Source organism: Dromiciops gliroides, chromosome 1 (assembly GCF_019393635.1).
Source record: "Dromiciops gliroides isolate mDroGli1 chromosome 1, mDroGli1.pri, whole genome shotgun sequence".
Taxonomy (NCBI): Eukaryota; Metazoa; Chordata; class Mammalia; order Microbiotheria; family Microbiotheriidae; genus Dromiciops; species Dromiciops gliroides.
In genome coordinates, this window is record NC_057861.1 from 177,897,643 (window position 1) to 177,924,250 (window position 26,608).

General features: G+C 42.4%; 1 protein-coding gene across 1 annotated transcript in view; it reads left to right on the forward strand.

Annotated features, from left to right (window-relative positions):
• The first annotated feature begins 438 nt into the window (after nt 1-438).
• Nucleotides 439-26,608, forward strand: part of JARID2 (jumonji and AT-rich interaction domain containing 2) — a 334,437-nt gene continuing 308,267 nt past the window's right edge. The window contains exon 1 of the mRNA XM_043972330.1: nt 439-1,031. Coding sequence (XP_043828265.1) covers nt 987-1,031 — 45 coding nt within the window. The 5' untranslated portion in view covers nt 439-986. The remainder of the gene's footprint in view (nt 1,032-26,608) is intronic.

A 26,608-nucleotide genomic window follows, 5' to 3' on the forward strand; every position in this document is an offset into this window, starting at 1 on the left:
CCCTGGGGCGGGGGGCTCGGTGCACGCGCTGTGGGCTGCCCGGCTGTAGGTAGAAGCAAGAGCCGTGGCAGCAGCTCCAGCGTGAGCTTTTGCAGCGCTAGAGACAAGCTGGGGAAGGGGAGGGGAGGGAAGGGGAGTGGAGGGGGGGGTGGAGCGACCGAGCGTGCCATGCAGTGAGCGAGGGAGTATCTTTCAATTACACACCTGGGTTTGGGGCCGGAGAAGCTCCTTGCAGGTTGTCTAGAAGCTACTTGTAGAGTTCCTGCCGACCTCTTGGGTACAGTGTCGGGGGTCTCTTCTGTATTCCTCCGGAGGCATTCTGCGCTGTGGATGGCGTGTGTTTTGTAGTCTTGCTGAAGAAGTTTTCGGCTGGGGTGCCGATGGGCAATTGCCCGAGGATCCCTAACTTGTATAAAAGCAGAGTCCATTTAAAGTTGGGCTGGAGACCGACTCTCATTGGTTAGGGTGCTTGGAAAAAAGAGACGCGGTGCAGCCCTTGCTGTGGGGCTGCTGCTGCCTCTGCCGCCGCCGCTGCTGGAGTTGACTCTTCTGGTCTCACTGCTGCTGCAGCATAAACGTGACTTCCAACATTTTTATTTATCTTTCCCTTTCCTTTTCCAAGATGTAACTACAGATCAGACACTAAGGACCTTCACGTTTTGCTGATGTAGTTTTTGGAGGAAAAAAGGGGGAGTGAAGGGCGTCGGTTTTTTTTTTTGTGTATGTGTTTCGGGGGAAATTTTCCATTATGAGTGTTTTACTAAAGTGAATTTTTTTTTGTCTGCTTCGTCTTTGGCTTTTTTTTTTTCCTTCCCAATTTCGGATTTATTTAGAGGCGAATCTGGCTTTGGGGGAAGAGGAAGAAAAGTCGGATTACAACCATCACCAACAACAATAAAAACCACCAGGATATTTTTTGCAAATTTCTGACGGCTTAAATTCATGAAGCAATTGTCCCCTTTTGCAATCAGCATTTGGATCTCAGAATGAGCAAGGAAAGACCCAAGAGGAATATCATTCAGAAGAAATACGTAAGTGTTCTTAACAACACATCCTTTGACTTGCAGTTTTAAGCAATGGCTGTGAATGTCAAGTTTATAGATAATTCTGCAGCTGAAAGGTTTTAAATACAGCGTCCGATAAGGCTGTTTCTTTCTTTTTTGAGAGAGGGATTTTTCAAGCAAAGTCTTGTCTGTCCAGTCTGGTTACAAAAACACAGTGGTGTAGAGATACCCCAACTGAATAAATTGACCTCAAATGACACAATCATAATCTAGTTTTAGATGAAAGGCAAAAGCATTTTGGTGGAGCTTGAGAGAGGGTTGCAGTAATGTAACTAAACTGCATTCTCAAGCGGATCTGTCTATTGCACTTTGCATACAAATGAACCATTTTATTATTATTATTTCTTAAAATTGTGCCCGGTGTTGTAAGCCCTTTAAGTTGAAATCGAGTGTCCGATTATGGCGATCTTGTTCCTTGCACTGCCACATCAAATTTAATGTATGTGGTCGTTTTGCTTATCTGGTTCGCAATAGAAACCAGTTGGGAATCATGTTACGGTGAATGCATTTGTTGGGATTGACTTTAATAATGGGGCAATGGATTAGTTTTGTTTAAAAATTCATGATTTCCAGTTTTAAGGGTAAATATGGGAGACCTAATGCTTGTAAGTGTGTCTGTGGATGTATGTAACTATAAATAATTTCACTGTTTTAACTGGGCTTCCGTAATTGAGTAATCTTCAAAGATTTAAACGTGTGCGAATAGTTAAATATTTTGTTGGTACAGCTACATTTTGATTGGCATGTGGAGTGTTTTTGTTTTTGTGTGGTGGCTTTTTTTTTAAGTTGGGGGGGGGGTGGGAGAGGAGGGAAGAAGGGAGACCAAGGGATTAGCCAAATATGCACTCGAGCGATTGGTGATTTATCTGCATGCTTAAAATGAGAGAACCCATTTTTAAAAGACCACATCAGCATTCCAAGTGATGCAGTGTTATAAGAAAGTTTTAGACTGAGACGCCAAATTCATGTTTCCATTTTCTTTTTTCTCGGTGTGTGTGGGGTGACCTTCGGGACACTACCTTTTTAAAAAGGGACTTCATTTCATGGAAAAGCCCAAATGACTTCTCTGTAGAGTTAGACATCTTAAACTCTTAACTATGCAGGGAGTACGAGGTTGAATAAAACAAGTGCAAGTTAAAGCTGTTCTCTAAAGAATTTACGAATTAAAAATACATCCGCATTGCAGAGGACTGGGTAGAATGGAGAAGACTAGTTTAAACTCTTGCTATATAAAATTTTGCTTGGAGACTCAACCTTGTCTGGGAAACGTTTCAACCCATCCTGGGTTGTTGCTCGCTTTGGATGCATTTACAAAGCAGATTAAATTGGGGAGAATTTAGAAGGGAGGGACGACCCCCCTCCCCAATCAACCACCCTTTGCTAAGTTCTATTGGGTAATTTTTTTTGTTAGGCTGCCACATTGTTCGCAGTTAAACAAACTCTTGTGCTGTCCAGACAGCTTTTCAGTAAACTAGTGGCCGAGCAGGAGTTAATGCTCTTGTGTGCCCCCCTCTGCGTGCCCAGATCTCCTGGGCTTCCCGTGTTCCTCCGTGGGATAGTGTGTGTGGGTCTGGAGGGGAGGGGGTGTGTGGCTCTAGAGGGGGACGGTTTTCTGTACTGCCTATAGGGGGCGGATTTCTGGCTCGTGGGGAGACTACGACTCTTTCCCGGGTGGCAGGCCGGGGATGGGTGGGTGGGGGGGAAGGGAGTGGAAGCTGGGAGCAGATGATTTGACGGCGTGCGAGCGCGCCGCCGCGTGCACGGTTTCTCGTGGGGAGGAGGGGTCGAGGGTGGGGGAGGGGGGCCGGATGCGGATTGGGGGAGGGGGCCGCGCTCACGCACAACTGCAGCGAGTAACCGACACGCACGCATATTCGAGCATGGCGGCCGTGGCCCACGGCGGCGGCCGTGGCGACTGCCCCTGCCCTTGGGCTGCGGGAGGCCGCCGGACCTCGCTCGCTGCTCGGCCCCTAGACCGTCATACAAACATGCTAGCGAGCAACAGGTTAAAGCCGGCGAAACGTCAGTGCGGGTGCCCCCCCCATCCTCCCCCCCACCCCGCTTTGCCTCCCCCAGCCCCCTCCCCCCCAACTCCCTCCCTCCCCCTCCCGGATCGTGATCACTCCGGGCCTGGGCCGCGTTCTGTTGTCATTGTGACGTCACAAAGGGAAGGGCTTGGGTGGAATCTTTCCCTCCCTCCTTCCCGGTGACGTTAAAAAGTAAGGCGGGAGGTTCCAGGAGCGTCGAGGGCTGGATTGGGAGCGGAGTGTGGGGGTGGGGGGGGGGGAGTCGAGAGCGGAATGGAGGTACCGGCGGCCAAGGGGCGGTGACGACTGCTGCTGCTGCTGTGCGCGGCTGCAGCCGCCTCGCGCGGCGTGGGCGTGTGTTGGGGGGCGGTGTGGGGGATTGCACTTCTGCCATCCTCTCCGAAACCCTATGCAACCTAGTGTGTTCCCCACCAGGTGAGAGCACCTTGAGAGCCACTGATCTGAAAGCCAACGGCCTGGACCTTTTCTCTGTCCATTGGGGGGGGGGGGCGAGAGAGGTAGAGACTCCTCCTTCCCGCAGAACTGGCTTACTTCTTTCCATCCCAGGCCCCCTGATGGATTGTATTTATTATGGTAGTTCTGTTCCATTACCGGTTTGTTAAAAAAAAAAAAAAGAATGGAAACTTCCGCCCAATGAAATTTTTGTCTTACTTGGGTTACCGACCTTGTCTCTGGGGTGTGCTTGTGTTTGGGCTGGTGGGAAGGGGCCCTTTCTTAAAGACTTCCAACCAGTAGGTGCTATCTTATCACATTTAAATTATTCTGTATGCCTGAGTGATACAAAACCTTTTTTTAGGGGGGGGGTCCCTAAAAAATTACTGGGCCCGGGTACCACAACAGAATTGGCTTTTTGCTATCTGCCAGTTTGCTTGTTGGTTCTACTGCTCGGCCAGAATGCACGAGTCTGGGGGTGACAGTTGTTGATAGACACCTTTAGGAAAACGACTTGTCATGTTTTGTTTTCAGAGACAACCTAGAGAAGCTCATCAGGTGAACCACACAGTTTTAATTGTGCTGGGCACAATTCCCGATGTGTAGTCTCTTTTAGCTAAGAAAGATTTGCTTCTCAATGCCCTCATCTGCTTGGACGATTTAAAAAAAAAAAAAAGAGTTGAATATTTTGCTGTCTAGGCAGTTTCTGCTAACTTGCTTGGTAGAGTTTGCTGGTGGACAGTTCCCAGTCCGAGAGAGTTAGTCGTCACTATCCATCCACCTTGGTGTCTCCTGCCTTAAACATCGTCCTGTATTCTGTATGTTTCATAACCAGAATGGGTTTTAAATTAGTGCTTCTGTCACACTCAGAGAATTTTTCCTTCTTACAATAAAGTGTGCCTAATTAATTCCTAAATTAACTAATTCTTGATTTGGGCAGTTAGATTTTGTTGAATTAGTTGCTTTTTCTCCTCTATCCACCTGAGAGCAGCTAGCCCTTTGATCTTCTTCTTGTTTAGAAATAATAATAGCTCACATTTATACAGCAGAAGCTTTATATAGATTAACTATTTGATCCTTACACCATCACCCTGTGAAATGCTATCTTTATCTCCATTTTACAGGTGAGGAAACTGGGTCAGAGTTTAAAAGTGACTTGCCCAGGGATTTGCTAATCAGCATCACGATGCTGGTAGTTAAATATGCAAGTCTGTGATTAAATGAAGAAGCATTCTGACATTAAAGTCCATTTCTTCCTTTGTGCCTTGTCAGGGTATGTTTACTTTTTTCATCCATTTTCTAGATGGGGAAAACTGAGGCACAGAGAACTTGTGACTGTACAGTTCTTAAGCCTGGGCCTTTTCCTTGGCCAAGTACATTCTTTTTTCCAGGTCTACACTGTCTGTAGTAGTAGCCAGTGAATACTTGCATGTGAGAAGCCTAGTGTGGATTACAGAAATCAAAGGAAAACCATGTTTTGTAACCAATAAAAGCAATCAGAATGAGTCTCAGGGATGTCATGTTAAAACTCAGTCCTCTACAGTATGATCAAGGTTATTACCTAGTCCTGCCTTTACATGAGGCTAATAATTGACTTCTAAGTTCCAGTAGTCTTTCCCTTGCTTATGTAGCCAAAAACAGTTGTTACTTAGACTGTCCGAAGTTACACTCCCCGGTGTATGTTAAACCAGTTGCATTGCTAGGCCTGGGATGTTAATTGTCTTCCTAAGTGTTTTAGGAATAACACATGTTAACCCTGGTATACACCCTGTCCTAAAGGTTGTTTCAGTTTTCTACCTCCAGAAAGTTCTCTTGGGAGTAGTAGGACTTGGTATATTTTTACATATAAAATAAGGCAGGTCTTCTTTTCCACCACATGCTCTTAAATAAGACATTTAAAAAGAGAAAAATCCATATCCAGGCTGTGGTTTGCCCTTGACCTGTATGAACTTGACTGTTTACCTACTTACTTGAATAAAGAATGAGGGAGAGTCAGTTACACAAGGGGAATTTACATTTTGTTTTATACATTAGTGTATTTGTAGTTCCTTCAGTATGAAATGGACATATCATCCCCCCCCCCCAAAAAAAAAGTATTTAGAAAAATCTGCTTAAAATCACTTTAGTTGTTGACAATTCAGAAAATGAAACCTTAGAATTTCTTAGCTGCATAGCTCTAATCCTGGTAGTAATATCAGTGCTTTATTTAGCATCATCCAGTCTGTTAAACTTAGTTTATACAAAATAAGTAGCTTGTAGTGGAATGTGGGGGTGGGGGACACTAGGTGCTGTAAGAATGGTCATTTAGGTGTTCATTGAGGTTGATTGCCTCTGAGATGAAAAGTTTTTCTGGTGTGCCTTGGATGCTGTGGGGGGTTGTTTTTGGTGGAGCAGAAATATTGGTAATTTCCTTCTGAAATTCACAGCTTTTGAAAATAGTTGTCTTGATCTTAGCTGTTGCTTAAATGGATACTGATTGATTGGAGGTCCGCTTTATCATAGTTAGGACTCATAATGTGTGTTTAAATATCGAAGAGCCAGGCTTTGTGGTTAATAGTCTCTTCTAAAATGAGCTGAAATAAACTACGAATTTCTTAGTGCATTTCCCCCAAACAACTCTTCCATTTTCTACATACTTCCCCTGCCCCCATTTTACTGCTTCTCAAATCGAGCAAATTGCTGGCTTCTCATGTGACCCTCTCTAGCCTCTAGGCTGGGTACCCAGCACTGATATCTATCACTGTAAAGTATAATTAGCATTGCCCTTGTTTCCCTGGTTTTTTCCTGTTTGTATATTTTGTCCTGTTCTCTCCAGGGGATTCTGAGACATTTTCTGTCATCCAGTCAGTTTTACAGTTTTAAGACTTTGTAAGATCTCTTCCATTCAGTCCACAGAAAACTAGAAAAACTGCTTCAGACAAGAGAAAATCTTATTTTGTGTGGTCATGCCACAAAAGGTTTAGTTGAATTGCCTCATTAGGACGAGGAGGTGGGCCTGGGTTCCCTGATATGCTGGTGTGTGTATAAATTCTGGCAAACCCTGCCGGGGAGGAAACAACGTATTGATGATGGCTTGGCTGGTACCTGTGGACCAGCCCAAGTTCAGAAACTATAACCATCTGGTAATTTAATTTTTTTTATCTTATAATAACTCAAGGAAACTGCCTACTAAGGGGTATCTAAGCAGTGAGGTACAGTGCCTTGGAGTTGTCTCTGACATCTGTTAGCTGTGTTTGACTGTGGGCCAATGATAGAACCTCTTAATGGGCCAAGGAAGTTTTAGAAGAATGTAAATTATAGCCATGAGTTCTTGATTTGGGTCAGGAAAAGGAATAAATACCTACTCCAGGGGTTATTTACCTGGGGTCCATTAATCCTAGGTTGGGGGTTTTTTTTGACATTTTTGTAACTATTTCAATATTTCCTTTGTCATCTTATATATTGCATTGTAAGATGGATTCTGCAAAGGGGCCTATAGATAGTGCCCAGTTGCCCAAAGGGCTCCATTTCACAGGCCCCTGGCCTACCCTAATGTTTCAAGGTGGGAACAGGATCTACTGAGTGGCTCTGTAGTCCAGTTATGAAAGTAGAAGGTATTTCTATTCCTCCCTCTCCTCCAAAGTCTAAAATATGTTCGGCCTTACTTGACTTTCTTATTACTTTTCTGTATTAACCTTTGAAAGTCCTAACTCTTGATGAAAGAAAAACTGTGGCTTGACTCTTGTAACATTTTTTTTAGCTAAAAAAAAAATCTTAAAGATTTCATTCAATGCCCTCATTTTGCAGAAGAGCAAATTAAAGCCCCGAGAGGTCAAGTCAGTCAGCAAGCATTTAATAGGCAGCTGCTGCGTGCCAGGCATTGTGCTAAGTGTTGGGCATACAAAGAGTGGCACAAGAGCTTCTAGTCTAATGGGGAAAACAGCATGCAAACAAGCCACCTATGGGATAAAGAGGAAATAATGAACAGAGGGGAGGCACCAGAATGGAGAAGGATTGGTAAAGGCTTCCTTTAGAAGGTGGGACTTGAAGGAATGGAGGCGGAGGGAGAGCATTCCTGGCATGGGGAGCCAGGAGATTGGAGTGTCTCGTTCTTGGAACAGCCCCGGGCCGTTGCCGGTCGATTGAAGAGTACATGGGATTGGGTTGTTTAAGGTGTAAGAGGACTGCAAAGGGAGGGGCAGGGTGGATTGGTTTATGAAGGCCTTTGACTGTCAAGGAGTTGAAATGACTTGGTCACAGTAACAGATCAAGGCCTAGAACCCAGGTCTCCTAACTTCTAGACTTTGTGCACCGGGATTTGCTAACAACATGACTAACTTTTTATTGAGCTAGAACTGATCTTTCTGGGAAACAAGAATTGAATCTGGAAGCAAAGGACCTGAAATCAAATGCTGGCTTTGCCACTTCTATACCCCTGTGTTGTTTGTTGTTTAGTCGATTTGTTGTCTCTGAATCTTTTCAACTTCGTTTGGAGTTTTCATGTCAAAGATACTGGTATTGGTTTGCTATTTCCTTCTCCAGCCCATTTTACAGATGAGGAAACTGAAGCAAACACTTAAGTGACTTGGCCAGGGTCACACAGCTAATAGGTGTCTTGAGATCCGATTTGAACTCAGATCCTCTTGACTCCAGGGCTGGCATTCTTTCCACTTGATCACTTAGCTGCCCCTATACTTGGCCAAATTATGTAAACTTGATTGGACTCAGTTATCTGATCTGTTTTACAGGTTTTACAGATTTTGTTTTACACATCTGTTTTTACAAGGGGATTAAACTAGGTTAGTCTCTAAGTTGTCATCGTCCCCCCCCCCCTTTTCCAGCTCAAAATCTGTGATTCCGGATATCTTGTTACCTTGGAGTTAGGGAACATTTCTCAGAAGGGTAGGAGGTTTATTAATAAATGGAGTGGGGGCAGCTAGGTGGTGCAGTGGATAAAGCACTGGCTTTGGATTCAGGAGGACCTGAGTTCAAATCCAGACTCAGACACTTGACACTTAACTAGCTGTGTGACCCTGGGCAAGTCACTTAACCCTCATTGCCCTCAAAAAAACAACAACAAAAAACCCAACAAAATAATAAATGGAGTGCCTCTTTATTCCATCTACTTCACAGGGATGCTGGGAGGAAAGTGCTTTAATGTTTATAAAATGATATATAACATTTGAGTTATTACTTAGTCAAATGAGGAAACCCAGGCTCAGAGAAATGAAGTGACTTGTTCAGGGTCACACAGTAACCAGCACAGCCGGACACAGCCTGTGATTATTCAGGATGACCTCAGCAGGATCGTGTCACCCTCTTGCTGTAGAGGCAGCTTAGTTTGTGATGCAGGATACTTCCCTGGATACTGTCCTCTGCTTGCTTCTAGCTCAGTTGTTTCATACAACCTTTTAGAATCCTGGTTCTGCTTTTGGGATCTTGAACAGAACAACAGTTTCTTTGGTTTTCCACATAAGTGGAAGGAGAGAAGAAGAATGATTTGGCTCCTCTAGGTTTCCAAGCTGTTCCCACTGTATCAGAGGTGGTGGTAGAGAGGCTGCCACCTTCTGGCATGGGTGCTGGCATTTGCTGACCCCTGGCCAAGAAGAGGTTAGCCAGCTGCTCAGATTTGGGAGGTGCCTTGAATTGAGAACATGCAGCCGGCCACTCGGTGCCTCTTCCACATTTCCCTAGGGGAAAAGAGAAGGTTTGAGCTCTCTGAGCTGACCACTGCCAATTTAGCCTTACATTTCCAATCCAGATTTTCCAGGCATCTCTCCCCAATTCCCAGTTAGCTCCAGGGGTAGGGTTTGAAAGGTCATAGGTTAGGCTACTAGAATTTAAATCTGGAAATGAGTTTCATCATTATCTAGTCCTATTTCCTCATTTTACAGCTGAATAAACTGAGTCTAAGGTCCCACAGAAATCAGTCTCCTCATTTTAAAACAGTCTTTGAGTTTCTGCTCGACTCTTGGACTTTCTCAATCTGAACAAGCCTTTGGGTCAGTTTTAATCTTAGACTAGTACTCTAGGAAATAGGTCTGGGGCTCAGATCTCCCGGCACCCTTCCCCTTGAACTTCTTGGACACTCTTAAAAGTGACAAGGGTTAACCAAGGTCAGCTTTGGGATTGGGTTCAAGTGGAAGCCTAATGGGTCTTTGTCTTGGTGAAGGAGGGAGATTTATGGACCTTTGGATTTATATCAGCCTGAAGTTTTTGTTTGTTTTTTTTTTTAAATCAAGAGCTTTTTCTTCTCAGCTGATTGCTCCTTTGAGTCACTGAATTTTGGGTTGAATTAAGAGACCACAATACACTAGGGATGAATGCTGGCTTTTGACCTCCACTCCTTCCCCATCTTTTTCTTTAAGGCCAACTTCCAGGCCATAGCCTGGCACCCTACTAACAATGGGGTATCCAAGGAAGACAAACTCCCTGCTAGCAAAGAGCTCTCACTCTAAAGGGAGGGGAGACAATGTTCAAACTACTCCCTAAAACAGAAAGATATAGCAGTGGGAAGGCACTACTTGCAGAAGGTGGGACCTGCCTCCAGGCTTGGAGAACAAACTAGGGAGAATGGACCGAATAGGAGAGGTGGATTATTGTTAATGGATCAGAAAGAGAGAGTGGGGGGAGAAAGGGAGAGGGATTGTGCTCTGTGTGTGTAGGGAGGTATGAGGGAGGTATAAGAAGACTGGAGAGGTAAGAAGGGGGCAGGTGATAAAGGGCTTTAAAAGCCACCAGGGTTTTAAGAATAGTTGATCCTGGAGGTAATGGGAAGCTGCTGGAGCCTGTTGGGTCCGTGTTCACCGTTATAGCTGACGAGAGCCAGGGAGGTGAAGCCATCTCTGCAGAATCCCTGACCTGGGGACAGCCTGGGCATGCAGAGCAGGTCCTTGAATTCCAGATTCATGGCTTTCCCCACTAGAGCCAGCTACCTGCAGCAGCAGTTGTTGATATTCCCCCCCCCCCCAATCCCTTTCCATAGGGTGAGAGGTGCTAAACCCTCAGATTGAATATTGTTCCATATGTCATCAAATTCTTATATAATAACATCAGCATTTTGGCAAGGGGGTCACTTCTTTCTGGCCATTCAGAGCTTTTAGGCTTGCTTTGGCTTTAACCCACGGGAGCTCAGCCTCTTCTGCTTTTCCTAGAAGACTTTTGTCAGTATTTTGCCTCTACCCCATTACTTCTGCTACCATACTTATTAAATGCCTATCTCTTCTGCCTCCCTCTGCTCCATCTATTAAGTAGAGAGTATATAAAAACTCTACTTGGGTAGGATTTTTTGGGGGAGGGCGGTTGTGGCGGTCCATGCTGTGACTGCAAAGGGGAAGTGAACAAACATTTATTAAATGTCTACTATGTGTCAGGCCCTGTGCTAAGCACTTTACAAATTATCTCATTTGGTTCTCATCACCACCTTTATTATCATCTCTGTTTTGAAGTTAAGGGCAGCTAGGTGGTACAGTGGATAGAACACCAGGTCTGGAGTAAGGAAGACCTGAGTTCAAAGATGGCCTCAGACACTAGCTGTGTGACCTGGGGCAAGTCACTTAACCCTGTTTTCCTCCGTTTTCTTACCTGTGTAAGGGGCTAAAATTCTAGCTAGTCTGTCTAAAATATCTAATGAGTGGTCGCCAATAAATTATAAGCTTTAGCAAGTCAGACTTTTAAGCATTTATTAAGGAGAATAAGAATTTGGTGGAGAGAGAGAGAAAGAGGCCTAGATTCAGCTGTCTATCTCGGGGAGCTACAGTTCTCCTGCCCTGCTCTCCAGAGTTCTGGCGAAAGAGAGCAAGAGAGCTAGCCGCACCCCCTCTTCCTCCCACAGGCAAATGTCACTTCCTGATGCCAAAGAAAAGCCTCATGGCTTGCCCTCAGAGGCCTTCTCCTCATGGCAGAGCTTTCCTACAGTAAGTGTCCAGCAGGTGGTGTCATTCCAATCATTACATTTGTGAGGTGAGCTGGAGAAGGAAATGGCAAACCACTTCAGTATCTTTCCCAAGAAAACTCTAAACAGGTCACAAAGAGTTGGTTACAACGGAAATGACAGGAGAACAACATTTTGCAGTTGAGCAAACTGGCAGACAGAGATTAAATGACTTTTCCAGGGTCACAGAGCTAGTAAGAGTCTGTTGCCTTCCAGACACCAGGCCCAGTGTGTGCAGTGTGCCACCTAGCTAAAAACTCTTTGTCAGTGCTGGTCAGCAATTATTTTGAAATTTAGTCTTCAAGAATTGCCCAGGGTCATACAGCCAGGGTTTGTCAGGTGAGACTTGAGTCTAAGTCTTCCCGATTCCTAAGTCATATGCACTTTCTGTTGTCTTGGTCTTATCAAAGATCTTAGTTTAGTCATTCAATGGCTCTAAGTTTGTCCTTTATGTCTCTCAGACATTCCAAGGTTCTTCCAGAGTGGCCCTGAATACCTGACTTGGATTCATATCTAATTTTTTGTTTGTTTTGTGGGGCAATGGGGGTTAAGTGACTTGCCCAGGGTCACACAGCTAGTAAGTGTCAAGTGTCTGAGGCCGGATTTGAACTCAGGTTCTTCTGAATCCAGGGCCAGTGCTTTATCCACTGCACCACCTAGCTGCCCTCTCATATCTTCTTTTAGTCTTTGAAAAGTATGTACTTCTAGTCAGGAATCACTTGGGTCTGGGTCCCATTCAAAGCCTGTCCTCCTTTTGCTCATGTAATTTTTTGCTGGCTCTTCTTCTTTGTATTGCACTTAGCCAGATAGATTCTGGGTAGGGATTGAACTGATGGCCCAGTAGAATAGCATATAGGGTTAACTCTGAGTAAAAATCATGCTAGATCTCCTGCATAGTGTTCAGGCTTTAAGGTAGAGCGGGGTTTTCACCACTGCATACACCCAGATCGATTGACTAATGAAGTACTGTTTGGGGGTGGGGTGCAGCATCAGGTCAGTGTATTACGTAATGGGAAAGCTAGACAAATTTTACAAGGGGTGTATGGTAGAAAGACCTCCTCCCCCCTCCTCCCCACTGGAGAGATGTAGGTGGGGTTCTTCACTGCTAATATCTAATGGACACTCTCTTGAGAAAAGCTCTAGTCTGGATTTTCAATACTAATTTTGTAGGCCTGTCAAGCTTCACCACACATGAAGAGGAAGCAAGGCCAATGAACACTGAAAACATCATGAACAGCAGTTCTTAGTTACTATGAATCCTGGAAAGGCTTTCATAGATAATGCAGGCATTCTTTTTTTTTTTTTAACCCCTCCATACTTAAGATGAGGTGTGTGCCATCTCCCTTAAATAAAACCAGAAGGATTTCTAGCCGTGGTTTATTTTTTTCTTTTTGGTTGGGTGGCCGTGATGGGGGAGGTCTCTAAGACAGAAGACTAGGGAGACTATTCCTCTTCCTTACTCCCCAACAAAAAAGCCTTTAAATAGGCGGTGTTCTAATATTTCTAGTAACTGAACCATTCAGACTATCAAAGCCAGACCCCCTTATATTCTCACATTGCTACCCTGTTTGGTCTCGGCTGTCCTTTGGTCTCACAATGTCCACTTCATTTTACAGTTTGTACAGTAAAGGGGGTGTGTGTGTGTGTAAAATTACAATCTCTTTCTTTAAAAAGACAGACCAAGATGTTTTCAAGAATAAACAAGTTTTTATTAATCACCACTTAAGTATTAGGGACACAGACAAAAAAATTAAACTGTCTTTGTCATCAAGGAACTTAATTATTAGGGAAGACAAGGTATACATATGTGAATATGTACCAAATGAAAGCAGGCTTGTTTTATAGAGGGCACTAGTGCTTCTGGGCAGCTTAACTGGAACAAGGATAAAAATTAATGCAAACTTGGAAAGCTTTGTGCCTTGTGTAAGTGAATACTTAACCATAGAATAACCACAATAAATTAAAATGTTAGCCCTCTGAATGTAGGGCTGGCAGTCATATACATGCTGCTGTAATTAAATAGCCCCAATTTGGGCAAGTTCTTGCTAAACAACACAAACTTGGAGACATTTGACTTGACTCTGATCCTCTTGACTGAAGCTTTGTATAGTAATAGAACCAACTGAGATAGACACTTTGCCTGCTGATGGATCACATATGCAACAAGCTATTTCTGCTCCCTGGCTTATGTAAGACTTCTTGCCAAAAAGAATAACTGAAGAGATAGCCATCAACTCTAGGAAGAAATGGATCTGATCCTGAGTTGTTTGGCTAGTGAATCAGAGATGGGTATTGATGGGTGGATGTTCTAGAGACAGAACATCTCCTAAGTGTTCAATGTATTAACTTTGGCAGCTCCCCCCTTTTTATATCTAAAAAATGTCAAAACCAATTTAACGGAGTCTTTTTTTTTGTAAGAGATGCTTCAATGTAGTTCATAGCATTTTGACTTTTTTTTTTTTTTTTTTTAGGCAATGGGGGTTAGGTGACTTGCCCACGGTCACACAGCTAGTAAGTGTCAAGTGTCTGAGGCCAGATTTGAACTCAGGTACTCCTGACTTCAGGGCTGGTGCTTTAACCACTGCGCCATCTAGCTGCCCCTAGTTCATAGCATTTTGGGTGTTCCAAGAGGAGAAATCCATAGGATGAGAGAGTTGGCTTAGGTCATCTAAACAGATATTATAGAATCACCACACCCCTTCATTTTACAGGTGAAACTCAGGCCCAGATAGATGAGTTACATGGGACAAAAACTAGTTATCGGTAGACAGTGGAATAGTAGAATATCTTTTCCACTGTCAAAGGACAGAAAGTAGTGTAGGTTAATGCCTTGCAGATGGAGATCATACCCAATTGATTCACCTTATAATAAGGTCAAACTCCATGTCCGAATTCTGGAACTTAATACTGTAACTTAAGCTTTCCTCATCTGAGAAATATTATCAAATAAGGTAATATTTCCATAACTTCCTTGATTTCTTGCATCCATTGTTGTATTCTCTCCTCTCAAATTAGTTTGTATTTATTTATCTGGCATCAAAAAAGTAGGTAATGTGTGTGTATCCAATTCTTAGTTATCCATGGTAACTGATACAATTTAATTGTCTCCTGAAATGGAATTTAAGCCAATTGTTTTAAGTTGTATATCCCTCTCTTAAGTTCATCAAAGTTCGCAGACTTGTACTTTTTTATCTCTTCCCCCACCCCCAACTTTTAGCAAAGTAAAGATGAAAATGAATAGGGAAGGAGAGAAGACAAGAACCAGATGATTTCCAAAGCTGCCTTGTCAGTCTAAGACTTGACTCACTCTTTTTGGGTTTGTGTGATGGGTTTTTTCTGTAGCTGTGGGCCTGGGCTCACTTTCATGTTTTAAAGTTATTTGCAGATGCTCAGTTTCCACATTAATCTTGGGAGGTGCTTGAGCTACAGGGACTGGTAGATCCACCAGCTTTGGAGAGTTGGAAGACAGTTGACATTTAGTGATGGACTTTAAACTCCTAAGTGCAGTTAGAAGAACTAGGCTGGCTCTGCCCAGTGTGCTTTGTCAATTCCTTGGGTCAGACCCATTTGCTTTAAGATGTCCCCCTTTCTGTGACATCTTTGGTACTTATGGACCCGTTCCATCCTGAAAGGAGTTTGGAGTTACCCAAGAATAAAATGGGGATTTTTATAACTCTTCATTTGAATAATTCTTATGCTTGGTTTAGGCATTCATTCTTTTGGGCATAGGTGCTGATATTTTGTGTATCGATTCATGTCCCAAGAAACAGTTACGTTTGTGTGTGCGCAGGCGCTCATATTTTCAGGAAAAGTTTTTAAACGAAACTTGCAAGTCATCAGCTTTACCATCTTTTGCCCCACTCCCTTCCATTTTGGTTAGGCAGGCTCCCATGACCCTTTAGAGATGAGGTAAAAACCCAACAACTTAATGCGGTATTTAAAAAAAAAAGCCAAACCAAATTGTCCCCCTTCCCCCCCCCCCCACTATTATGATGCCCAGAGCTCTGAAGTTCTGTTTGTACTATTTTTAGCTTGTAATAATCTTGAGATGTTGGAGGATAAAAGGGCCTATGTAAATGTAAAGCATTTAATAAGGAGCCGTGGTCTGTGGAATACTTCAGTTAAATTGGTAGCACATGGCTTTCATCTGCTTTGGAAGGCCTCGGGAATGTCGTCTTGCCTTGAAGTTGTGGTATACCATGACACCACAAAGCTTGGTCCTCCACATACAACATGTGAACTAGCTTTTCAAAATGGGCCCTGCTTTATGGCTGTGGCTGCTGCCTTTGATAAATCCCCAAATGAAAAGGTGGGTTTCTAATTCTTGCATTTCTGAATTCCATGCCATGATTGGTATTGTTCTGAGAACTTAATGCTCATACACATACACCTTGGGGCTTATTAAACTTCAGACTGCACCAAGCCTTTTGGGACATTCTGTATAGCTAGGGGTGGAATTAGTGGGGTGGGGGGAGTAGACCCATGTCCTTAGGAATTTTAGTTGTGTTAAAGCCATTTTTTTGTTCTATCCTTTCTCAGCATGGATCTTAGGGGCATGAGATGAACTTGGCTCTCCTAGGAGCAGATGGTTTCTTTCTTTGATCAGACTTAAGGGAAATTCACCTTATTTTTAAATTCACAAGGTGAATAGATTAAACTTTGAGTAATCAGCTGTGCAGCTATTCCAGACATTTGGTGTTTTGGGCCTTGTGGTTTCAGCTTGTAATTTAAAAAATTTAAAGTATTTAGTTTTGAATTAAAGGCAAACACTCCAGAAGCATTGTTATTACATCATGAGAGCGCTTTTTTTTCTCTCTGAAAGAGTTTTAAAGATTCATGAAAGTAATGTCCAGTGGTGATCACCTACTTGAGTGACAGATATCACATTTCTAGTTAAACTTGTATCAAGTGAAGAGGGAGGCCCAGGGAAGGTCTGGATTTAATAGTGAACCAGGGTTGACAAGACTTAAGCTTTTTACCTCCCCCTTTTAGGGGAACAACTTGTGGCTGCTACTGTATGAGTTTCTTTTGTGTCTTTAAAAATGTTTTTCAATAACCTTTTTCTGTACTGTAATCCTCGAAACTACTGTTAGGATTCCAAACCATTGTGGTTTAAACTAGCTGGAATCCGAAAGGTGGTTGACAGAGTGAAAGGAAACCTCCTTTTAAATAAAAAACACATTTGGCCTGACTGATGATCCTGAAGTTTGAGCATGGAAAGGCCAAGTCTCATAGCTAAAAGGAACAGGGCATCCTTGTTTCATAGCACTGGAACACTTCCCAGCCCTATAACAGAGCTCATCGGTTAGGATCAGAATATCATAGATTTAGAGCTAGTCGGGAAGGACCTTAAAGGACATCCAGCCGGTCTGACCCTCTCATTTTTATAGTTGAGGAAACCGAGCTCTGGATGGATGAGTTGACTTGTCCAAGGTCACACAGTTCTTAGTCCTAAAGAGCTGGGATTGAACCCAGGTGCTCTGATGACAAATGCAGTGTCTTTCCCACTCGGCTACAGTGTCAGCTTGGGCTATTATCACAGATTTAAAGCTCGAGGGGACCTTGGAGGCCATCCATCGAGTCTAGCCCCTCAAGATTGTCCGGATGAGTGCCAAGATGTGATGATTATAAATCCAATTCTCTTTGCTCAGTTCCACCCTGCCAAGTCAGGCTAAGATCGAGAAGTTGCTGAACTTCATATTTGCCCTGACGGATTGTCATATTATCCAAGATAAGATTAAATAAAACTATCCACCTAAAATAACAGCCCTATTGCTACTGTGTGTGTGTGTGTGTGTGTGTGTGTGTGTGTGTGTGTGTGTGTAACAAATCATCAGAACTCCAGTGATGCTATTACTGCAGTGTTTCTTTAGACTAGGTTAACCCAAAGGAAATTTTGAAGAAGGCTGGTGTGGATTTACACTTGATTAGCTTGCCAGCATCTGAAAGTGAGCCTAAACTTAAAGGTGGGTGTGTGTGGGGATGTGTGTGTAAGTAAAAAGAAAGAGGAATAAACCTTTCTTTCCTATTCCATTTTTCACTTAATGGTAAAATTTCTTTGCCATCAGAGACCTTACCTCCAAATGAAAGATTTTAGTTGTGTTCCCTTTTCTTCCTTTCTTCCTTTTCCCCTTCCAAGAGTCCTGCTGAAGTTTGTCATGTTATTTCTATCCAGAATTTATTGGAGCAGTAAGCAAAGTCTCAGGGGAGTGTAAATAATGATGATTATAAAGGAGAATCAGTTTACCTAGGAAAGCCATTATCTTTGATTTGCAAAGTTCTTACAGCCATGCTTTGTTTGCTTACAGTTGTTTAATACAAATGGGGGCCTTAATGTACCTTTTGTCAAAGGAGTCTACTTGCTCCTTTGTACATGGAGGGCGTCCCTAGAAAGAAAAATGTCCTTTTGCCCAATCATAACACCTTGCTTCTTTGGACAAGCATGATGCTGCAGCCAGAGGTAATGCTAAGAAACCTGCTGCTGAGGTTTCCCTTTGAGTAACTTGCTTTTGCCTCAGGAGAAAGAAGAGGATTCCCAGCATACTCACTGCTGATTGTGTTAGAAGCTTTAGGTAAAGAGTACCATTCAATTTGATCAGAATTTATTGAGCACCAACTGTGTAAAAGATCTTTAATAGGAGATGCCTGTTTCATTTTGGACTCTCAACACCATCCACTCCATACTTTCCTCCTCTACACTTCTTTCTACCTTTGCCCTTGAAGACAGAAGGAAGAGTGAGAGAGAGGAGGGAGGAGAGAGAGAAGTAGAGCCTTGCAAAGATTGTGATTTGTGTCTCAGGATCTGGGGGACTAGAGGGCCCTCTAAGTAAAAGGAATCAGCCTGTTGTCAAAAAACTTGTGGATTCCTTGCCAAGGAACAAACAGGATATATATGACCTTGTGTGGCATTAATGAAACTTTCTGCCAGAAATTCATAGGACTTCTATAGGAACTCCCTGCCATACATCTCATTGAGAGAGGAGGCAGTATGGTGTTGTGGAAGGAGCAGAACTTGAAATCAGAGGACCAGCCATTTCTTTAACCTGGGTGACCTTAGGCAAGTCCCTTAACTTCTGGTTCTATAAAATGAAGAGGCTGAATTCCATGACCTTTAAGGCCCCTCCCAGCACCAAATCTACAATCCAGCCCCGTTTAATGACAATAGCTACATCTTTCTTGGGTCGGTGATGAGAGAGGCCCAGAGATGTGGCAAATCTTTTGCTACTTCCCCAAGTGATTTTTTTGTTTCCCTAACTTTTTACCCTGTGGTCTCCTTGACAGTTCTTAGAGGATTTTTCTCCACCATTTTAGTGTTAGGAGGAAAATTACCTTGTTTTCCTTCTGTGTCCTTGTAAATGCTATTATGGTAGTGAAACATTGGAAAGTCAGAAAACCTTGTGTGTTGATCTGTGTGTGACTGTTGGTCACCAGCCACTGCTTTTCTCCTAGAGCAAACACACTTCAGGCTCCCCGTCTCTTCTTGAACTTCATGTGAAATGTTAGCTTGTGCCTGAGAATGGCTTCTTTGGAATCACCAAGAGAACTTGTATTGCTTTTCATTTTTGTGTTTTTGGGTGGGGGAAGAGCTATTTATTTATTTATTCATTCATTCATTTATTTATTTATACTTCGTTTGCAAACTGTAAAAATAACTGTCCAGACAAGCCTGGGCTTTTGACTGGAAAGCTGTTCTCAGATATTGGACAGTAGAATTTAAATTGGGCTAATGTTCCTTTTTTGTGTATTTGTGGTTGTTAGCTGTGAGTCTTTATTTAAATTGACCACACCAGTAGCCCAGTTCACTCAATGAATCATCACCTTTCTGGGAGAAGGTAACTGAGGGAGACTAGGCTTAAGCTGGTTTGGGGTTTTCTTCTTGAATAGGAATCTTTTTTTTTCTTTTTTCTTTTTCTTTCTTTTTTTTTTTTGTGGGGCCATGGGGGTTAAGTGACTTGCCCAGGATCACACAGCTAGTAAGTGTAAAGTGTCTGAGGCCGGATTTGAACTCAGGTCCTCCTGAATCCAGGGCCAGTGCTTTATCCACTGCACCACCTAGCTGCCCCGACGGACTTATACACTTTTGCCTTCCAGGACCTCAATGAAATGTTCTCCCCATCCTCTTTTCCTTCATACTTTCTTTTTCTTTTTATTTGCAGTTTCCTACACTAATGTTCTTTGGCAAGGAAGAACTGGAATATAATTTATTCTAGGCAAACTACTTATTTACTTACTTTCATTTTTACTCTTGCCTGGTCAAAACTTTTTTTTGAAGGAGGGGTGGTGTGTGTGTGTGTGTGTGTGTGTGTGTGTGTGTGTGTGTGTGTGTGGTGTGTGGGGGGGCAGTGGCTCTTCAAGAGGGAGAGTGACATATTCTTCTTGTGCCAGATATAGATATAACAAATATTTACACAAGTGTTTCCTAACTTTTTTTTTTCCTTCTCAGATTGATGTGAAAGTTGATCAGAGGTGAATTACAGAACATTTAAGAAATTTTTTTTTCTAGGTTTTTTTTCTTTTTCTGGTGGGTAGTTTGTTTACCTGCTTGAAAAAAGAAGACTCTTCTGGAGGTGAGGAACTGGAAGAAGTGGGAAGGGGTAATGCATGTTGTAGATGCCAGTGAGTTTGTCGTCTTTTGTTTCTGAAAATGCTTTGCAGAAATGTATCGCACTATTTATCCTGAAATTTCAAGTCCCTTTGTAAGTTCTTCCTCCAATTCCTGATTGGAAAAAATTGGGTGGGGAGGCAAAGACTAACTTCTCTTTCAGTTTTTGGTGATGCTGTATAATGCATGGGCTCTTCAGTTCAATGGCAAGAGAATTTCTGCTGCTCATCATGTGTTTTTGACAGCAAGAATCTCTGTTCCAAATTTACTCTGCTGTTGAGGTCATTAATTTGGCCTAACTAATGGATCGTCCTGTGATGGATGCCTGTATTAAACATTTTCTTCTTAATTCTACCAAGTAACCAAGAATTTGTGATTCGGTTGGGACCCCTCATTTTGAATGGGTGAAGTGTGTGCTTGTTGGTGGAACACTTGAAAACCTTAACTTGGCACTGATTAACTGAAAATTGGGTATTCTCCGATGCTTTTTTTTCCTTTTGTGACTCTATGCGCACCTATAACCTATATCCATACTTGTGCCATTTAAAAGCAAATATAGATTCCTTATTTCTAAAATTACTTATTAGAGATGCTTTTAAGAATTGAGATAGAAATGCCTTAAAATGTAATGCAGAATATTTTTTCAATAATGCCTAGGTTAACAATGATAGTCTTGCTGTATTGTGCAAAAAAGGCTTCTGTTCAGCCCCAGCTGGGTTTCAGGCTTAATTCATTGCTCTATGGTGGGATCACCACAGCTGCTGTGGGGCCTTTACAAATGCAAAAAAGCTGTCAGTGTTTGTTTCATCAGCTGCATAAGTGATGAGGCCAAGTTGAGGAATCCATTCCCCCAGTGCTCAGTGTGCAGGCTGTAAGCATTGTTGTTTACAGAATTAGTGTGTTGGAGCTTTAAAATAGTTGGCACATCGTCTGTCTTTTAAAAAGCACAAGACTAAGGAACAGAACCAGTTGGTTGTCCTTGTAATGTTGGCCCGACCCTGCCTCATCTCTCTCTCTCTTTTTCTCTCTCTCTCTTTTCTCCCTCCTCCTTAACAGTTACCTCTCCAGAGCAATGCGCTGGGCTTCTCCTGTCTTTGTTGGAGTGCTCTGCACAGAATTCCACACTCCAAACGAGAACTGTCTTGCTTTTTGGATTGCATCACCTAAAACTACTGTCTAATTACTGTTGACTTTGGCCTCTTTCCTATCTCTGGCCCTAGGACGTTTGAGAGGCTTCATATGTTTGGACCATAATATTAAAAAAACAAAACAAAACCAAAACAAAGCCAACTTTTATCTTTGTTGGGTCAGTCATGGGCAGGGGGTATTCTCCTGCACCTGTAGTATGGGTGTCAGAAAAAGTACTGAATTTTTGAAGTCTGAAGACTTGGGTTCCAGTTCTGGCTTTGCTCTGTTGCTTAAAAAGCAGTGTGATTTTGGGTAAGTCATACACCACTGACCATCAGTTTCCTCCTCTGTAAAATGGGGATAATTGATAGTTGTAATATCTGTTGGGATGATTAAATGAAAATGAGGCACAAAACAGGGCTTTTTAAGTGATATAGATCTATCTATCTCTATATGTGTATGTATGTATGTGTGTGTGGGTGGGTGTTGTCTGTTGTTGTGGGAAATAAAGTCGAATATTATTATTATTATTATTAATTTTACTTCTTTTACCACTTGGTTAGTCTACGATCCTGAATGTGTTGGCTGCAGGAAAGGAACCCTGGACAAGGTATCTTCCAGCCAATTAAAGAGTAGCTCTGAAGGGCTGCAGAGGTTACTGTCTAACAATATGAGGCATACTCTTTCCCCAGGGGCTAAGTGTGCTGTGTTGGCAGCACTTCCAGTCCCTTATGGGCTGGTGAGCAGAAGATTGGGAATGGAGCCCAGGATCTCCAGAATGGTAGTATGGAGTTATCCCAGGCTACCTTCATTTTAATTATGTCTGTTTTTCTTGTAATTTTGCCTTTAAAAATAACTACAAATAGGATGGAAATATAGATGATTCTTGGGGATGGGTGGAGTGAAGGGCAGTGTTTTAGGGTAAAAAGTTGTGTGTGTGTGTGTGTCTCCTTTTGCTAATACTTATTTTAGAGTAAGGACAATTGATTTTTTTTGCCCTGTTCTTTGCCTTCTTACAGTAGTGGTAACAGCCTGTACTAAAGTATGTAAAAGGTCCATGATTTCAGATTGTAATAGGAGGTGGGCTTCACGAGTTGCTAAGATCAAAACCATTCATGGACCTGGTGGTCTGTCCTCTGGTCAGGAGTTTCTGCATGGAGTTGGGCTAGTCCACTGAAAGTCTGTGTAACCCTGGGCAAGTCATGTAAACTTTCAATACCCCTGGAACTGAGGAGGTGCAGATCTACATTTTTAGAGGGAGTACTCTCATTGAAAGTTCCCTACACTAATTTTTTTTTTTTTTTAGTGAGGCAATTGGGGTTAAATGACTTGCCCAGGGTCACACAGCTAGTAAGTGTTAAGTGTCTGAGGCCGGATTTGAACTCAGGTATTCCTGACTCCAGGACCAGTGCTCTATCCACTGCGCCACCTAGCTGCCCCCCCCTACACTAATTAAATCTCTGGTCCCGTACAAAAATTATTTGAAGAAAAATTTAATGCTAAGGTGTCTCTCCTCTGCACCCCACCCCATTCTCCATTCTTTTAACTTAAATTTCAGTATTGATTTCTAATAACATTGCCGAGCAATAATCAGTCATTGCCTGTTTTCCTCCCCTTCTAACTTTCTCTTATAGTTAGGTGGGGAGGCATCACAGGACAAATAGGTCAGATGAACAAATTCATCTGATGTTTGTATTTGTGTTTACAGAACAGAACTGGGGGGGGGGCGCTGAGAAGAGGGCTCAGTGATGGCCTTCTCCCCTCCCCCAAAGCTTTCCAGTTTAGGAGAGAATAGTCTTTGATTGTTTCCTTTTAAGGTTTTCATAATCATGTTGCAATCTTATTTTTGTTTTGACATTACCTAGAAATTTTGTGTTCCTTCTCCCAGAGAACTATCCCTTTATAACAAAGCATCTTTATTTAAAAGATAGGTTTATTGGATTTTGATCTTTTTGTCTAATTAACAAATCCAAAACAAAAAAGAGCCACATCTATGGAGCCCCATCTCTATGAAGAAGAGAGGTCTCTTACATCTCTTTTTTGGAGCCAAACTTTTTTTTTTAATCATTTCCACACACTCAGTTTGGATTGTTTTTGATGTCGGTGGAATCTCTGGGTCTCAAAGGTCATGGGCATTTTAGTCACTAATAATACATAATTCCAAACTGGTATGGATGTACAAGTTTATAGTTCCACTGACAACTCATTAAAGTGTCTGCCTTCCCAAAACCCCTTCAACACTATTTCCATCTTTTTTCCTATCTTTGTTCAATGACAGTAGTGTTGGGGGAGATAGAGACTTAATTGGAACTTCCAGAAGCTCATATTCTATTTAGGAGAATTTTGCATAATCTAAAATCCTACTAATCTACATTATTTACAGGTTTTGTTTGTTTGTTTTTGGCAATGAGGGTTAAGTGACTTGCCCAGGATCACACAGCTAATAAGTGTCAAGTGTCTGAGGCCGGATTTGAACTCAGGTCCTCCTGAACCCAGGGCCAGTGCTTTATCCACTGTGCTGCCTAGCTGCCCCCTATTTACAGTTTTTAAAATTAAATTTCAACCTGAGCTTAAACATCAAATACAATTTTCATATAAGTAGTAGAACATGGTATACATTTCCATATACATAGTAAGACCAAAAAAAGAAGATTCTATATGAAGTTGTGAATCTGTTACATGCCCTCCCTGGTATCATACTAGTGGCAAAAATAGTAATAAAGCAAACATGAACTTGGCATTCTGTGACTAATTTGCAAAGTTTAGTTAAAAGCTCTGTAATGAAAGTCAAAGAGCCTTTGTTCTTTAAGCTGTGCAATGCTTGATTGCACTTTAGGAAACTAGTTGCTCAACTGTGCTTCTTCTGGCCAGGTGTATATGTTTTTATCTTAAGTTGTGCTACCTAATCACCTCTTCTTCTCATTTTTATTAAGATTCTTAAATAATAGACTTTGAGTCTTGGAAGCCCAGCATTTCACTGACAAGGAAACTGAGGTCCAGAGAGACAATTGCCTAAGGTCACAAGGCTAGGGGGTGGCTTTTTGAGTCAGTTTTAGAAATATCTTCTAGGTTGGGAAACAATGTTATGGGTTACACTAAATTAATTTGTGAGAAGTAAGGATTTCATGAATGGAATTCATAGAGAATTGCTAACACTTTATTTTATTTTATTTTATTTCTTTTTGGAGGGGCAATGAGGGTTAAGTGACTTGCCCAGGGTCACACAGCTAGTAAGTGTCAAGTGTCTGAGGTCGGATTTGAACTCAGGTCCTCCTGAATCCAGGGCCAGTGCTTTATCCACTGTGCCACCTAGCTGTCCCCCTAACACTTGATTTTAGCTAATTTGAGGTGGGGCAGGGCCTTGAATGGGATGGTTTCTTTATTTTTCATGTTTGTTGCTTGGAACTGATACTTTCCCAACACGACCCCTTTTAGACAGTACCTTTCCCTAAAAACAGCTAATTGTTAACAGTGGAGGGATATTATCCACTTTGGCCACTATATTTGACTAGAGTTTTGTTGCCTCTCCTTTATTTAGATTGCTGTAGTCATTATACATATGATTATTTTATTTCTTCTCTCTGCACCACTTTATTCAAGTCTTTCAATGTTTCCCTGATTGATTAGATTTATCTTCTGGAGACTCTCTGGCACAGGGAAATCTATTGTATTATGCCAATAGCAGAACTCACCTTTCTCCTCCTTTGCTGCAATCTCAATTTGCTTTTCTTTTAGGTGTTATGATTAAGGACAGGAGTTAAAATTGAAATGTTGCTTTGTAAAAGTCTCATGAGATCACAGCAGCAGCTCAGCTTGGCTTTGCTCTGCATGCTAGTGTTTTAAGCTCTGAATGCATAAATTGCTAGGCTCTCCTGGAGTTTCCACCTTTTTCTCCCTGACCAGGTCTTTTACCAGAGCTGTTAACAAACATTAGATTGACTGACTGATAGTTTGACTGCTTCATTTCCCTGAGAAAATAGCATGCGCAGCTCTGCATTAGAAGAAGCTAAGGCACAGACAGTCTGGGAACTTGAGCCTGGGAGTCATCAGTAGCTGGTAATGAAGGGCATAGCTTGAAGAAATGGGCTTTCTCGCTTTGGGTCTTCTGTATGGAGTAGATCTTTGTATATCTGGGCAAACTGGAGAATAAATGGAGTGGGGGAAGGGGCTCAGTACTCCAGGTTGCAAGCCTCCTGGTGAGGATTTGGGAGGGCTGCTGTGTCTGGTAAACTGAGCTGCCCTTTCCTCCTTAGCAAGTCTTTAAGTTGTGAAATAGACTGTTCTTTAAAAAAACAGACAGACAACCTTTTTTTTTTTGGCATTCATTGTGTGCAAACAAGCATCCAACTTTAGCAAAAGGTCCAGAAACTCCGAATATTGAGAGAATGAATGAAAGAGAGGTCTAGTGGAAGAAGGAATGGATATTCTTGAGTCTCACTAGCTCTGTCTGGGCCTCTTACCTCTTACTCAGCCAGCATGCTCTCTGAGCCTTACTGTGAGGAAAGCCCTGTAAAAGGTCAATCCTTAAATGCCAGCTGGTGCTGTTCTCATTCATCAAAAGTGTGGGTCTGCCGGAGCCCCGTTTTGTTGAAGATCTTTATGAAGTTGTGTTAATTCACATTCCCGTCCCACCAAGCAGTCACGTATGCCTACAGAGCTCTTTCCTCACAGCGATCCCAGAAGTCATAGGGAGTGTAAAGTCAATATTTGCCATAGCTCACCTAAGTTTGGTGCTTTCAGGTTTTAAGGGTGGGGCGATCCCATTTCTCCGTGATTTAATCTCCATGTACAGATGGCTGCTTTTGTAGGGTCTGTATGCAGACCATCTTTCAGAACTCAAATTCTGATTTTCAGTGTGTGTCACTTTTAAAGGAGAACATGGGGACAGATACCCACTTACCCTACAACATACCCTGAAACTATCCAGCCTTGTAACTTGAATCCTGTTCAGTGGTGGGATGCTTGGGTGAGTAAGTGGGTGCATGTCGAAGCATCTAATGGAGAGGGCTCCCCTAGGAAAGCTGGATGAATGAACATACTGTATGCTTGCTGGTTTGGGCCTGTAGTGCTTATGCATAATACTGGATCAGAACCTTGAAGTCTTACCATCAGGCTTAACAGAAGTTGTTAGTAATTTATACCTGTTGGCAGCAGTGTATAAAAAGGAGGATTAAAAAAAACAAACCCTGTAGGGGAGGGTGAAGATTTGATAGGGTGCTATGAAATTGCATACTCAAAAGTTTAAGGTGCTTAAGTTCTTAGCAGAAATCTTGATAAGGAGGCTAGGACCACAGCTGCATTTCTTTATCTGTCTTCTTCCCAAAGACTATCTCTCTAGTGCACATATTTCTTAAAAAAGAGAAAAATTGGCATATTTGACCTGGATGGAACTTCATGGCTACAGTCGTTTTCCTAAAAGCTT